This window comes from Halichoerus grypus, chromosome 10 (assembly GCF_964656455.1).
Source record: "Halichoerus grypus chromosome 10, mHalGry1.hap1.1, whole genome shotgun sequence".
NCBI classification, from domain to species: domain Eukaryota; kingdom Metazoa; phylum Chordata; class Mammalia; order Carnivora; family Phocidae; genus Halichoerus; species Halichoerus grypus.
Window position 1 is genome coordinate 117,169,171 of NC_135721.1, and position 16,255 is coordinate 117,185,425.

General features: G+C 37.2%; 1 protein-coding gene across 2 annotated transcripts in view; it reads right to left on the minus strand.

The window, feature by feature from the left end:
• RBL1 (RB transcriptional corepressor like 1) overlaps window positions 1–16,255 on the minus strand; it is a 60,184-nt gene that overhangs the window by 37,494 nt on the left and 6,435 nt on the right. Inside the window, exons 3-9 of one of the 2 annotated variants that reach the window (XM_078057158.1) lie at window positions 10,804–11,004; window positions 10,345–10,409; window positions 10,114–10,242; window positions 9,842–10,002; window positions 7,021–7,070; window positions 4,606–4,792; window positions 3,401–3,567 (exon numbers count right to left, since the gene is read on the minus strand). In XM_078057158.1, the coding sequence (XP_077913284.1) occupies window positions 3,401–3,567; window positions 4,606–4,792; window positions 7,021–7,070; window positions 9,842–10,002; window positions 10,114–10,242; window positions 10,345–10,409; window positions 10,804–11,004 (960 nt within the window). Of the gene's footprint in view, window positions 1–3,400; window positions 3,568–4,467; window positions 4,582–4,605; window positions 4,793–7,020; window positions 7,071–9,841; window positions 10,003–10,113; window positions 10,243–10,344; window positions 10,410–10,803; window positions 11,005–16,255 lie in introns of those variants that run through there. The other variant, XM_078057159.1, reaches the window with a different exon arrangement.

A 16,255-nucleotide genomic window follows, 5' to 3' on the forward strand; every position in this document is an offset into this window, starting at 1 on the left:
CCCTCTCTCCCTGTCAAATAAATAAAATCTTAAAAAAAAAAGGCTCTTCTGATCAATGGAAGGCTGTTACTAGTTAAGTTTTTGAGGAGTCAAAAGTTATATATGGGGTGCCTGGCTGGCTCTGTCAGTAGAGCGTGCCACTCTCGATCTCAGGGTCATTAAGTTTGAGCCCCACATTAGGTGTAGAGATTACTTAAAAATAAAATCTTTTTTTTTTTTTTTAAGATGTATTTATTTTAGAGAGAGAGAAGTCATGAGTTCCAGCCCCACGTTGGGTAGAGAGATTACTTTAAAAAAAGCAAGTTATAAACAGATTTTCAACTGTGTGGGGGGTTGGCGACCCTAACTCCCATACTGTTCAAGGGTTAACTATATATATTTATAGTGCTGGAACAATAAACTGCATGTAATTCTTATCAAAGCCTAAAGAATAACAAATAGAAAAATATAGCACTAAAAAGGAAGGCACTTGGTAAGAAATACCCGTTACGTTTATATTAACTGTTACTTTTCTGTCATTCAAACACAGAATCTTAATTCAGGAATGACAAATTCAAGACTATGAGAAAGAAAGTGATTTGCCCAAAGCCAGATAATCAGTGCAGGGTTCCGGACTCCCAACTCCATGTTCAAACAGACCAGAATCATGTATAGAGAGAGGTAGGCAGCACATATGGCAAAAATATGTTCTTACCAAGTTCTTCTAATGCAAGCTGTGCCTCTTATGTTTCTTTTTAGGTTTTTTTTTTTAATTATGTATTAAAAAACATATAACAACGAAAACAAAAACCACATAACAAATTGACCTTAATTTTTAAGAGTACATTATAGTATTTTTCACCACATGCATACTGTTGTACAATAGATCTCTAGAACTTTTTCATCTTGTATGACTGCGACTCTATATCCATTGAACAACAACTTATTTCCCCTCCTTCCAACCCTGGCAACCATTCTAATTTGTTTCCATCAGTCTGATTACTTTTTTTTCCTTTGTTGTACTTAAGTATTTCAGTTTGATGTAGTCCCATTTGTCTATTTTTACTCGTTACCTGTAATTTTCATGTCATATCCAAGAAATCATTGCCCATTCCAATGTCATAAGGCTTTTCCTTTATGCCTTCTTCTAGTTCTAGAGTTTCAGGTCTCCTGTTTAGGTTTTCAATCTATTTTGAGTTAACTTTTGGATATGGTGTAAGATAAAGAGTTCATCTTCCTTCTTTTGTATAGACATCCACTTTCCCCAGCACCATTTGTTGAAGAGACTATCCTTTCCCTATAGTGTAGTCTTGGCACCCTTGTCAAAGATCATTTCACCAAATACATGAAGATATATTTGGCATTCTCTAGTCTGTTCCATTGGTCTACATGCCTGTCTTTATGCCAATCCCATACTGTTTTGATTATGGTAGCTTTGTAATATGTTTTGAAATCAGGAAGTATGAGGCCTTCAGCTTTGTTGTTCTGTCTCAAGATTGTTTTGGCTATTAAAGGTACTTTGAAATCATCAATTTTAGGAATTTTTTTTCATTTCTGTAAAAAATGCCACTGGCATTTTGATAGGGATTGCACTGAATCTGTAGATTGCTTCGGGTAATAAGGACATTTTAACATTAAATCTTCCCAATTATGATCATGGAATGTCTTCCCATTTGTTTCTAGATTCTTTGTGTTTTGCATACTATATTTTCTTCCTTCCTTCCTTTTCTTGTTGCCATAAAATGTTTGCATCATTGCCTTGACACTTCTTTTCAACTTGTTCATGCTTAAATGAACAGTTCAGTCCATATCTATTTATTCAAATGCTATGAGGGAAGATCTTCATGACACTCTTTCTACCTTATTTGCAATTTGCATATCGTTTGAGGTGTGTTTGAGGCTAGGATTGTTCTGTCCACTTTTCTACAGATCGAAGGTTTCGGGAGTAGAGGAGAGCTCAGCTAGTGCTATGTTCAGCTTTTATTAGAAGACCAGGGCTTTGCTTACTCTTCCACGATTAGTTAAATGTCCCTATTCCAGGTTATGCTATATCTAGTTAGGGATATCTTCTAGTTCTATCAGCATCAGGATATCCCCTCAAATTAGTATGGAACCTTGGAAAATGACAGGAGTTCGTCATATTTCTGCTGTGATCTTAGTGGTGGAATATAGGGACTTTCACTTGGGGAGATCTATGACTTTTTACTCATTTGTCTACTCACCCATGTCTCTCTATATCTGGGGTATTAATGAGCATACTCAATATCTATCAACATATCCTCTCCTTCTCTAGTAATACTTCTTAGCGATGGGCATATCAGAATCAACCATTCCTTTCTTGACCATCATTTTGGAAATTTATAGCATGAAATCATATCCGTCTCTTCGTTTGGTTGCTGCTGGTAAGTAGTTTGCTGGTTTTTTACTATTCTCTTATTTCACTAAGTATTAGGAAATTAGGTTCTCTGATCTGGATTTATTCTACCATCTTTGCTAAGACACATGCCTCTTTATCTTAAACAACTGCATAAAATTCCATTTATGGCTGCACCATCAATATGTAATCAGTCTCCCCCTTCATGGACATTTAGATTGAACCCATTTAAAGTCAATGTAAAAAGAAAAACAATAATGCGTAACTTAGGGGTAGTTACAAGAGTGGAATATTAGATCAAAATAACTTTAAGAAATATTTGTTTTGCCTTTAAAGTCTTTAATAATATGAAATAATATCTCTATAGAATTTTTTTTTTTAAGATTTTATTTATTTGACAGAGAGAGACAGAGAGTGCACAAGCAGGGGGAGTGGCAGGCAGAGGGAGAGGGAGAAGCAGGCTCCCCCGCAGAGCAGGGAGCCCGATGTGGGGCTCCATCCCAGGACCCTGGGATCATGACCTGAGCTGAAGGCAGTTGCTTAACCAACTAAGCCACCCAGGCACCCCTCTATATAATTTTAATAGGTACTTTCATCTGATTTTAGGTCAACATACTTTGTGATTAAAATTTATTTAGGGCGCCTGGGTGGCTCAGTTGTTTAAGCGACTGCCTTCGGCTCAGGTCATGATCCTGGAGTCCCGGGATCGAGTCCTGCATCGGGCTCCCTGCTCAGCGGGGAGTCTGCTTCTCCCTCTGACTCATCCCCTTTCATGCTCTCTATCATTATCTCTCTCAATAAATAAATAAAAATCTTAAAAAAAAATTTATTTAAAGGGGCGCTTGGGTGGCTCAGTCCATTAAGTGTCTGCCTTCAGCTTAGGTCATGATCTCTAGGTCCTAGGACTAAGCCCTGCATCGGGCTCCCTGCTGGGCAGGGAGTCTGCTGCTCCCTTTCCCTCGGCCCCTCTCTCCTGCTTGTGCTCTCTCTCAAATAAATAAAATCTTTAAAATAATTTATTTAGAAAAATAATGATATTATACTTACTCAAAAATATTTATAAGTTGTTCACTTGGTGCATTTTTCAGTCCAGCCACAATACTCTGTAACCTGCTCACACTTTGAGTGGCTGAAGCAACAGGAGTAATGACTGCTTCTTTTTCTCGTAAATATCGCCGTCCTGTCAGTGGGGTAGAAGGTGCAAATGATGTTTTCTGTCAATAAAGAAAAATCTGTGAGATTAAAAAGTTACCCTGCCCTCATTACATGTTTTATTCAGTATATATATACCATCTTCTCTATTCATATTTAGTAGGACTTTTTTCCTCCCTCCTCTGGTTAACCACCAAATTTTTAACAATATTATGCTAATAACATCCTTACATTTAAGTAAAACTTTTTCAAAGTACCTACTACCTATAATCTCATTTTATCATAATATTCATTTGAAATATACACATTTTCACTTTACATATGAAACAGGCACAGAGAAGGTAAAAAAATTGTTTAAGCTCACAAAGTTAATGGCAGAGCTTGGACTGAAACTTAGGTTTTCTACCTTCTAGACCAGTGAACTTTCCATTAGACCTCATCCTCCAGCCCATTTTACACATAAATACAGAATTAAGCCTTCACTATTAACAGTCAAGTCTAGCGTTCTATGGCTAAAGTTCAGGGAAAGCACATAATTTGTCATGGGTAGGAGAATAAACCAAATTTTAAAGCAACAGAACAGTGGCTATGGTGATGCAAAGAATGAATGATAGGAAAGCATAAATCCTTTTTAAAAAAAAAAAGATTTTATTTATTTATTTGAGAGCAAGAGAGCTCTCTCGTGTGCTGGGGGGGGGGGGGACGGGGAGAGGGAGAGAGACAAGCAGACTCCCTGCTGAACAGGGAGCCCGACATGAGGCTTGATCCCAGGACCTTTGAGATCATGACCTGAGTTGAAGTCAGATGCTTAACTGAGTCACCCAGGCGCCCCACATAAATCCTTTTTTATGTCAAAAGACACATACCCTACTGAAAAGCCCATTCTGGGAAAATATATCAAAAATATGAAAAACATCAAGAAATGAGGTAAAAATACTAAATGCCATAGTTTAAAAAATTACCTTTTAAGGCTTTCATGGGAAATACAAATTAGTAGAAGAAACTCAAGATTTAACTTGAAAGATGCTTCTGTTGTTAGTAGAATCACACACAGAGAGAAAAAGATCATTCAAGACTGAGGCCAGGCTAAGTTATATTACTTTTTCAAAGTGTTGTTGAAGATTACAGTCCACATTAGCTTGTGTTGTCAGTTTCCCTAATGGGGTGTCACCAGTGAACTTTCGAGGAGTTCCAATTTCCTCTTCTGCATCTGCTCCCAAAAAGATCCTCTCATCAAAATCACCAACAGTTAAAACATATTCTTCATACTCCTTGTTCACTGCTTTGCTGAAAAGAGATTTTATTTATTTTAAAAAGATTTTATTTTTATTTTTCAAATATTTATTTAAATTCTAGTTAGTTAACATACAGTGCTATGTTGGTTTCAGGAGAATTCAGTGACTCATGACTTACAACACCCAGTGCTCATCATATCAAGTGCCCTCCTTAATACCCATCACCCATCTAGCCCATCTCCCACCCACCTCCCTGCATTGCCTCTGTTTGTTCTCTTAAGAGACTCTTATGGTTTCCCTCTTTTTCTCCCCTCCCATATGTTCGTTTGTTTTGTTTCTTAAATTCTACATATGAGTGAAATCATAGGATATTTGTCTTTCTCTGCCTGACTTATTTCACTTAGCATAATACACACTAGCTCCATCCATGTCATTGTGAAAGGCAAGATTTCATTCTTTTGGATGGCTGAGTAATATTCCATTGTGTATATACACCACATCTTCTTTATCCATTCATCAGTCAATGGATATTTGGGCTCTCTACATAGTTTGGCTATTATTGATCATGCTGCTATGAACATTGGGGTGCATGTACCTCTTCAAATCTGTATTTTTGTATGCTTTGGGTAAATACCTAGTAGTGTAATTGCAGGATTGTAGGGTAGTTCTATTTTTAACTTTTTGAGGAAACTCCATACTGTTTTCTAGAGGGGTTGCACTAGTTTGTAGTCCCACCAACAGTGCAAGAGGGTTCCCCTTTCTCTGCATCCTCACCAACATCTGTTGCTTCCTGGGTTGTTAATTTTAGCCATTCTGACAGGTGTGAGGTGATACCTCATCGCGGTTTTGATTTATATTTCCCTGTTGATGAGTGATGTTGAGCATCTTTTCATGTGTCTGTTAGCTATCTGGAAGTCTTCTTTGGAAAAGTGTCTATTCTATCTTCTGCTCACTTCTTAACTGGATTACATGCTTTTTGGCTGTTGAGTTTGGTAAGTTCTTTATAGATTTTGGATACTAACCCTTTATCAGATGTATCATTTGCAAATATCTTCTTCCATTCTGTAGGCTGCCTTTTAGTGTTGTTGATTGTTTCCTTTGCTGTGCAGAAGCTTTTCATTTTGATGAAGTTCCAATAGTTCATTTTTGCTTTTGTTTCCCTTGCCTCTGGCAACATGTCTAGCCAAGAAGTTGCTGCAGCCAAGGTCAAAGAGGTTGCTGCCTGTGTTCTCCTCTAGGATTTTGATGGTTTTCTGTCTCACATTTAGGTCTTTTATCCATTTTTAACTTATTTTTGTGTATGGTGTAAGAAAGCACTCCAGTTTGATTCTTCTGCGTGTTGCTGTCCAATTTTCCCAGCACCATTTGTTGAAGAGACTGCCTTTCTTCCACTGGATATTCTTTCCTGCTTTGTTGAAGATTATTTGACCATATAGTTGTGGGTCTAAAGATTTTATTTTTAAGTAATCTCTACACCCAACTCGAACTCACAAGCCCAAGGTCAAGAGTTGCATGCTCTTCTGAGCCAGTCAGATACCCCAAGAATTATGTTAAGCTGCTAGAATAAAACTAAGTTACACAATCGATTTTTTTTTTAATATTTATTTAAGTAACCTCTACATCCAACATGGGACTCAAACTCATGACCCCAAGATTGAGAGTTGCATGCTCTACCAACTGAGCCAGCCAGTTACCTTCACAATGGATTTATTTGGACTTGAAGAAAGAGTTAGACTCCAAGGCCTGGAAAAGCTGATGACTTTCCAGTTTTTAACTCTACCCACCTAACAATATCAGACGTTCCTATCTGATTATGGACATGCTTCTCATTCACATACACAGCAATAATAAATTACTTTGAAAGATGAGCAAAAAGAGAGCATAAACTTAATCTGAAAACTAGCTGAACCTAATTAAGATGGGATCACTGAGGGAACAATAATGGTTTTGAAATATATTCTGAATTTGCCAATATTTGATCAATAAAAGAACATACACTCAAATACTGAAATCACTGGGTCTCTTTATAAGTTTCTCTGGAAGGAGCTCTTTTAAGTGCCAAAAGTTTCTTTTCTTTTTTTTTTTAAGTGCCAAAGGTCTCGTAAAATATGTCTACTTAAAGACAACAAGGATTAGTGACAACCTCAGTCAATGCCACTAATGCAGAAGGAACTTGAGTTTGGAGGAGTTACCTTGATATAATGTTCCACTTGACAAATTGCAATAAATCATCATTGACAGCCTATAATATGGCAGATACCATTAGTGCTAGATACTTACCTATTATCAGTAAAACTGGAAAGGTCCAGGAGGCATTCTCCTTTTAAAATCTGGGAAGAAAAAGTCATTTTTTGACATGTAATTAAGCAAAATAACATAGATACAAAAACATGACATTTATCTAAATTTTCACATTGGCAGTTGTTATAAATAATATACACACAAAACAGAATTACTGAATATTTCTTTTAAACCAGTAAAACCTATTTAGCATGCAAATAAAATATTTTAAAAATTTAAAGTCAATTTTTGAAAATATTTTTAAGTTAGCCTATGGCAGTGGTTTCTAAATTCTAGGGACATAAGAATCACTTAGAGATGCTTTTTTTTTTTTAAAGATTTATCTATTTATTTAAGAGAAAGAAAGCATGCAAACGGGGGGGGGGGGCAGAGGAAGAAAGAATCTCAAGCAGGCTGAGCTTGGAGTCCAACTCGGGGCTCGATCTCATGACCCTGAGATCATGACCTGAGCCGAAACCGAGTTGGACACTCAACCAACTGAGCCACCCAGGCACTCACATAGGGGGACTTTAAAAAAATGCAGATTGATGGACCTCAAGTCCTGAGCCGAGGCAGCATTTTATATAAATTCCCCAAGTGATTCTGAAAAAAGCTGTCCAATTTTAAACATTGGTCTATGGAGAAGGGAAACTAACACTGAATGATAATATGTGTCAGGCAAGGAAAGATTCAAAGGGAATACAGGTACTGTTGCTGGTGAGAGAAGAAAACTACACTCCTTATATAATATTTTCTTTCTTTCTTTCTTTTCTTTTTAAGTAGGCTCCACATACAACACGGGGCCTGAACTCACAACTCTGAGATCAAGACTTGGATGCTCCACCAACTGAGCCACCCAGGTGCCCCTGTTTATAATATTTTCTATGCACCCACACTATTCTTAGATTACTACCATCAGGGTTGCAAACTCAAATGCCTTCAGTGGTCAGGGTTCAACATATCTAAATTAAGAGGATAGAAATCATACTTCCCATCCTAAAAGAGGTGGCCATCATTTAGCCTGACAATAGTTACCCATGCAGAAATTCATGTAGAAATTCCAACCCTGTATTGCCATAGCTTCTGACTTTTGAAAGAGATTCCCTCCCCCCCTTTTTTTTTTAAAGTAGGCTCGATGCCTAGTGTGGAGCCCAACATGGGGCTTAAACTCAAGACCTGAGCCGAGATCAAGAGTCGGACACTTAACCGACTAAGCCAACCAGGCACCCCTTGAGAGAGATCTTCATATTAAAAGTTTTTATTGGGCACCTGGGTGGCTCAGTCGTTAAGTGTCTGCCTTCGGCTCAGGTCATGATCCCAGGGTCCTGGGATCGAGCCCCGCATCGGGTTCCCTGCTCGGCGGGAAGCCTGCTTCTCCCTCTCCCACTCCCTCTGCTTGTGTTCCCTCTCTCACTGTGTCTCTCTCTCTCTCTCAAAAAATAAATAAAATCTTAAAAAAAATAAATAAAAGTTAATTTAAAAAAATAAAAAATAAAAGTTTTTATATGTAAATTAAAATTGAATAAAATAAAAATAAAGAACACTCTACATAGGCCAAACAAAACATCTGCAGCCCGTGAGTAGGAGGACGACTGTCCAAACTAGAATACTTTTGGAGCGAAAGGAGGTGCTATAATAATTATGCTAAGACAACAACCAAAACCTAGATAATCCAGGCAAACCAAGATGTATGGTCATTATACCCCAGGGCCACTAGTGTGCTGCTTTTGCAGAGCACAAAAGATAATCCTTGAGTTCCCTTCAAAATTTACTTTGCTGGACATGTTTAACATACAGATAAGGAGCCATGATACACACAGAGACACACACACATGCACACACACACAGGAAGATAAAACTAGATACAAAAATTTGTGTAACAGAAGAACCACCCAGTTAGGTAAGATTTTATGCTTGAAGAAACATCTCATATTATCTACAAAGAGGGGAACCACAGTGATGACCTAATCCAATCCCCCTTTTTTTTTCTTTTACCAAAGAGAAAACTCAAGTACTAGCTGGATTAAATGGCTCAATGTTGGGGAGGTAAGAAATTGAGACCAAGAGGAACAAGCCATTTCATAAACATGGAAATAGCTAAGTAAATAAATTACTGAGAAAAAAATCCAGAATGCATGCAGGTAGCCTGCAAGTGGCTACAAAACTATAAAAGATTTTCTGCTCTATTTATATGGAATTAAAGCTATGGTTGTTATACATCATCCCATCTTTAGTAAACAGTCAGAAGTTATTCAAATTGTGGCAGTAAATTAATTTACCCCGACCTTCTGCTTTTCATAATTCTTTTTTTTTTTTTAAAGATTTTATTTATTTATTCATGAGAGACAGAGAGAGAGAGAGAGACAGAGGCAGAGGGAGAAGCAGGCTCCCCGCGGAGCAGGGAGCCTGATGCGGGACTCGATCCCAGGACCCTGGGATCACGACCTGAGCCGAAGGCAGATGCTTAACCGACTGAGCCACCCAGGTGTCCCTGCTTTTCATAATTCTTTATCAGGCTTACTCCAATGTTCTGTTCTTTATAATTCTTTTATCAAAATCTCTTACAGCTGTCTCTGCCAGTGCATTTAATTGACAGTACATATAGTTGGTCACAATCTTTAACAGCCCAGTTTTGCACATCACAAAAGATCATAGGGCGATTCTGCATCACAGCATTTTGCATCATGGCAGAGACTGAAACCTGGAAATCTTGACCCCGAGTCCTATAATGCTGAGAACTTCCTTAAAACATTGTTTTTTCCTTTGAGGCTTTCACTGCTGACCCTTAAAAATCTTAGCCATTCACTTATAAGTACAGTACCTTTCTGTCAAAGAGTTTTGAAATATATGGCTTAAAGTAGTGCTCCTTTATTCCTTTTGCTTCTACTAGAAGTCCATCATGCAGTTCACACAGTACAGCAATGATGCAGGGAGGCTCTTCAGAAGCCCTAAAGTCAGCAGTATGGAAGTCAGATGGTAAACCTAGTTTGATAAGGTATCAAGAGCAAAAGCAAATGGTTAGAAGAATATGGTCAACTTTTAAAACTTTTTAAAATACTGATGACCAGTTTTCAAAAGTAAATAATGTCTTACCTTTAAATGATGGATTCAGCAAGTCACGTCTATTTGGGCATATAATGGCATTGGCAAAAATCAGATCCAAGCAGCACAGAAGTAAATGGTAAGAATTTACCAAATCATCTCCAATCATACGAAAATTACCTTTATAAGAAAAAAAAAGACACAAAGACCAGAAACCTCTCATGTCAAATAACACCAAGTTCCCACAGCAGAAATGTAAAACTATTGAAAGTATCACCTTACCCTTAGTATAAACAAAGAGTGTCCAACAGAAATTAAAGAGATCCTTAACACTGCAAGGAATCCTCCTAGAAAGGAAAAAATGTACTTCTTAACTGACTAACTTGCTAAATATCACTCCACATTGTCATTTAAATTGAAACAGCAAATACAAATAACAAACAGTAAAGTCAAATTACATGTAAAATTCCATTCACAAAGGACAATTTATGGTTCATTAAATGGGCTTAAATAAATAAATCTTTCTAATCTGCATAAAATAATCAGACCATAAAAAATAAGTGAAAATATTACCCTGAATTTCCAGATATAGTAATTATAAATGGGTTTTTTAAAAATTTCAATTTTTTTGCAAATGGATACTTCTGGTAAAAAGCAGACTTTTAAAAATGCAAATTTCCAAAGTTTATAGCATAATTTGTATTTTTTTTATGTCAATTATTTAACAATTAAGGGTCTTACCTCTGCTTCCTGCTTCGTGGTAACTTTGGTGGCTCTTCATATGGATTTTGAAATATATCTAAAAAAATTGGCTCAAATTTTTTGAAAATTACAGTAGACACCTCAAAATTTCTTTCTAGCCTTTCTATACGTTCACGAAATTCTTGTGGCAGGTTTGACATGTCCATCCACTTCTTCATTTTACTAAAAAACTGTATTAAACTAAACAAAAAAAAGCAACTATATTTATTTATTTACTTATTTTAAAAAAGCAACTTTAAAGTGAGTCCATATAATGGACAAGTTAACATTTTATTTATGCCTATGAATCTTAAGAATCTTATTTAAAAAAAAAAAGAATCTTTACTTAAAAGCCTAAATTTATTTAAAAAAAAAAAAAGGCAACTGAAAAACTTCACTCCCAAGTGCTATGAAATTACTCCAGCTCCCAGAATCACTATGGGAATATAGATTTTGAATTAGTAGTCATTACATAAATGTCTTCTCCTATGCATGAAGTGATGGTACCTATCTACTTCTTTTATTCCCTACAGCACCTAGACAATAATTTGTATATGTATTACAAAGTAAATGTCAACAGACTGAGTTCACAAAATTAGTTTGAGGACAGAGAGAATCTCCCAAATAGTGGATTGTGGAAGGTGATCACAAAGCACCAGACAGTTCTAGTTTAGGAATACAATTCAAGTGTTTGTGTTCCAGTATGTGGTTCCACCATCAAATATAAATGAAGAAGGTAGTACATAACCAGAAAATCACTTAATAGATTATTATTCCACCTTTCTGGCTTATTCAATTATGGGTACATTTTTTATGTCCCCATGTTAGTATGGTCTTAGACTGAAAATCTACAGTGTTAAAGTTCATTTAAGTGTCTAGCGTTATATACAGAATGATAATTTTTTTTTTTAAGATTTCATTTTTAAGTAATGTCTATATCCAACCTGAGGCTCGAACTTACAAACCTGAGATCAAGAATCGCATGCTTTATACTGACTGAACTGGCCAGGTGCCCCAGAATGATACTTTTTTTAAAAAGGTGACGGAAGACATTGTCAGCTAATTATCCATAGGTATTCAAACTCCAGATATGCTGACTGAAATCTGAGAATCTAAGAGTCTCTTTAAAAGATTCTTATCAATAACAGCAACAAGAATTTTTTTTGCCAGATTACTAAATATTTATTTTGGCTAACAAGTTAGAGTCCCTTATAGGGACTCCTTACAGGAGACTTTGTTTTGGAGGCAGGGATGCTCAGCATGTGAAATTCTTTCCTTTGTTTGAGGAATTCCCCAGTTTTGAATCTTGCTGTCTAATAGATAGATCAGCTTCACTGAAGTTAGGGTGAAGGAATAAAACCTGAGGTTTTTGATACATATTCGGGATTTTGAATCTGGAGCTGGTGGTGCAGAGAACTGAACAAGTGATAAATTCTTACAGGAGGATCAACAGCAATATTCAGCTATTAGGGACAAATACAGTGGCAATGTCCAGGGATGGCACTGCTGGCCATGTAAGTCCTGTCCTTGTTAGATGAATTCTTGTGATATGCTTTTTGGCTCTAGCCAGACTCATTTTGTTCCTGGATGTTTTCCAAGTCTATTTTCTCAAGTCATCCTAAAGACTTTGTCAGGTATTTGGGGCGCCTGGGTGGCTCAGTCGTTGGGCATCTGCCTTTGGCTCAGGTCATGATCCCAGGGTCCTGGGATCGAACCCCGCATTGGGCTCCCTGCTCAGCAAGAAGCCTGCTTCGTCCTCTCCCTCTCCCCCTGCTTGTGTTCCCTCTCTTGCTGTGTCTCTCTCTGTCAAATAAATAAATGAAATCTTTAAAAAAAAAAAAAAAAGACTTTGTCAGGTATTCAATATCCTTTCAGTAAATTTCTTTCCTCTTTAAGTTAGCCAAAGTCAGTAGTTGGTATCTGTTTTTTATAAACAAGATGCTTGACTAATACATCCCCATATAAATCCACTGTATTTATTGCTATTCCTAGATTGCTGTTCTAACTTAGAACAAAGTACATCAGAATGTTTGGAAACAAAAAAAATTATAGCATTATTATTACTTCACCTATGAGTCTGATTTTTTAAAGTAAAATAAGCAGCAAAGTAAACTTCATAGCTTTCAAAACAATTCTGTTCATTGGAATTCTGTTGTAAAGAATACATTACGCCAGGGCGCCTGGGTGGCTCATTGGTTAAGCGTCTGCCTTCCGCTCAGGTCTTGATCCCAGGGTCCTAGGATCAAGCCCCAAGTCGGGTTCCCTGCTCGGTGGAGAGCCTGCTCCTTCCTCTCCTTCTGCCACCGCTCCCCCTCCACCCCCACCCCACTCGTGCTCTCTCACTATCTCAAATAAATAAAATCTTAAAAAAAAAAAGAATACTCCAATAAGCACATGAAAAGAAGCTCCACATCATTGGCCACTGGGGAAATAGAATATACCATTTCATGCCCACTAGAATGCCCATAATAAAAAAGAAAATAACACGTATTGGCAAGGATATGGGCGAAATGGAAGCCTCAAACTCTGCTGGTATGAACGTAAACTCGTGTAGTCACTTTGGAAAACAATCTGACAGTTCCTCAAAAGATTAAACATAGAGTTCCCCTATGACCCAACAATTCCATTCATACATATATACCCAAGAGAAATGAAAATATATGTCTACACAAAAACTTGTACACAAATGTTCATAGCAGCATTATTCATAATAGCCAAAAGGTGGAAACAACTCAAGTATCCATCAACTAATAAGTGGATAAACAAAATGTGGTATATCCATGCAATGGAATATTATTCAGCCATAAAAAGGAATGAAGTACTGATAAATGCCAACGGCTAGGAGGGAGAAGGAGCTATTGTTTAATTGTTATGAAATTTCAACTTGGGAGGCTGAAAAAATTCTGGAGATGGATGGCAGTGATGGTTGCACGGCAATGTAAATGTATTTAATGCCACTGAAATCGGTTAGATGGTAAATTTTACGTATATATATTGTTTAAAGATTCATTTATTCATTTAAATAGAGAGAGAGCACGTGCGCGCTCACACACAGGTCAGGGGAGGGACAGAAGGAGAGAAGCACACTTACTGCTGAGCTGGGAGCCTGACACGGGGCCAGATCCCACAACCTGGAGATCACGACCTGAGCTGAAATCAACAGTCAGATGCCCAACTGACTGAGCCACCCAGGTGCCCGTATGTTATGTATATTTTACCACACACACACCCCGAAAACAAATATAGAGTAGGGATGGTAAATATGGGGCGTATGTCCCAAGAGCAGCATACTACTGAATTTTAATGGTGCTCAAAAGATAAAAAAGAAAATCACTTTGTAAAAATTTAGTATCCTCAATGTTCCAATTAAAATGTATGAGAAATCATTTTTCATGAATGAAATATTCATTAGGTTCTATTATAATATGAAAATAATGAATGAATGTCACCTTGATTTAAATCATAAGTTACTGAAAAACTTGTGGAAAAATTACTTCTCAATACTTAAAACAATGAGATGCAGACAACTTCTTTATTAAATTAAAAATTCAAATTGTACAACAGATACTACTTTTTAATATTACACTTAATAGCAAAAGAAATTTTTAGTTGAAACTGTTTTTTTTTTTTTAAATATTTTATTTATTTATTTGTTAGAGAGAGAGAGCACAAGCAGGGACAGCGGCAGGCAGAGCAGGCAGAGGGAGAAACAGGTTCCCTTCTAGAAGGAGTGGCTGGGTCTTCAGGGACCCCCTCCCCCCCAATCAGGCTCCTTAAGGTAACATCAGCCATTTTTAGATTGGTTCTGTTATCATGCCTTCCCACTGGCCCCATGTGAGCCAAGGAACTCCCACTGCCTGCCCTCTATCCTCGCCCAATTCTGCAGGTGGAGACTGGTAGTCTAGTATTCTTTTTGAGATACTATTTTCATTTTCGTGAGAATCTTTGTAATAATAAAATGGTACATTTCTACAAAAAAAAAAAAGAAACAGGCTCCCTGCTGAGCAAGGAGCCTGATGCGGGACTAGATCCCAGGCCCCTGGGATCATGAACTGAGCCGAAGGCAGACGCTTAACCAACTGAGCCACCCAGGTGTCCCAGTTCAAACTTATTTTTAAGTTGGAAGTTGCTTTGGTTTTTTTCGCAAACTGAAGCTGAATAATAAATACAGTTCAAAGCAGACATACTACTATTTATGGGTAGATACATATATAATACAGCACTGATTTGGGATGCTCTGCCACTTGCTAGGTATATCATCTTTGGGAAGTAATTTAAGCTCTAGGTAACTAGATTTCCTTATCTGTAAAATGGGATTTATTTCATGGAATTAACTGTGAGGATTAAATGAATAAAGACAAGCAAGCCCATAGCACACAGTAAGTGCCTAGCACACAGGTAAATACTCAATAAAAATCTGCTAGTTTTACATGTACATCTATAATCTGCACTTATTTGTTATTTTGCAGTATGATTTATTAGCAATATTTGATGGGTATTTTTCCCTACCTATAAAGATCTTAAATAATCATTTAAAATTATACTTAGGGGTGCCTGGGTGGCTCAGTCGGTTAAGCGGCTGCCTTCGGCTCAGGTCATGATTCCAGGGTCCTGGGATCAAACCCCGCATCAGGCTCCCTGCTCATCGGAGAGCCTGCTTCTCCCTCTCCCTCTGCCTGCCACTCTGCCCACTTGTGCTCTCTATCTCTCTGTCAAATAAATAAATAAAATCTTTAAAATTATACTTAAAGTTGAAATTTTGCAAACAGCCCAAATTATTATAAATCAATGAAAATAACATCACTTGCAATTCTTTTTTATCTGAATGAACATGATACCAGTCTATGCTCGTTTAGTAGTTAAGAATCTGACACGCAAAAAAAATTTGTATCAATCTACATTTAAAAAATAGGTATCTTTTGACCCATCCGTATACTTTTAGGAATTTATCTACATTTATTTACATTCATCTGAAATACATTTCACAATGATCTGTTTGTAATCACAAAGAATTGGATAAATGGTCATCAGTAAGGGGTTGGGTAAATATATGAAACATCCTTATATCTTAAGTCCTAGAGTGCGGAAGAGCTACTTACAGTGATATGGAAGAATTACCAGAATATAAAGTAAGAAAGGCAACTACAAAACAATACATATAGTATGATCTCATTTATGTTTTATTTATTTTTTTTTAAGATTTTATTTTATTTATTTGACAGAGAGAAAGACAGCAAGAGAGGGAATACAAGCAGGGGGAGTGGGAGAGGGAGAAGCGGGCTTCCCGCCGAGCAGGGAGCCCAATGCGGGGCTCGATCCCAGGACCCTGGGATCATGACCTGAGCTGAAGGCAGACGCTTAACGACTGAGCCACCCAGGTGCCCCTCACTTATGTTTTAAAAAAACAACTAAAACACTGAAAAACAGATTTTTTTTCTGCTTAACAATTCAT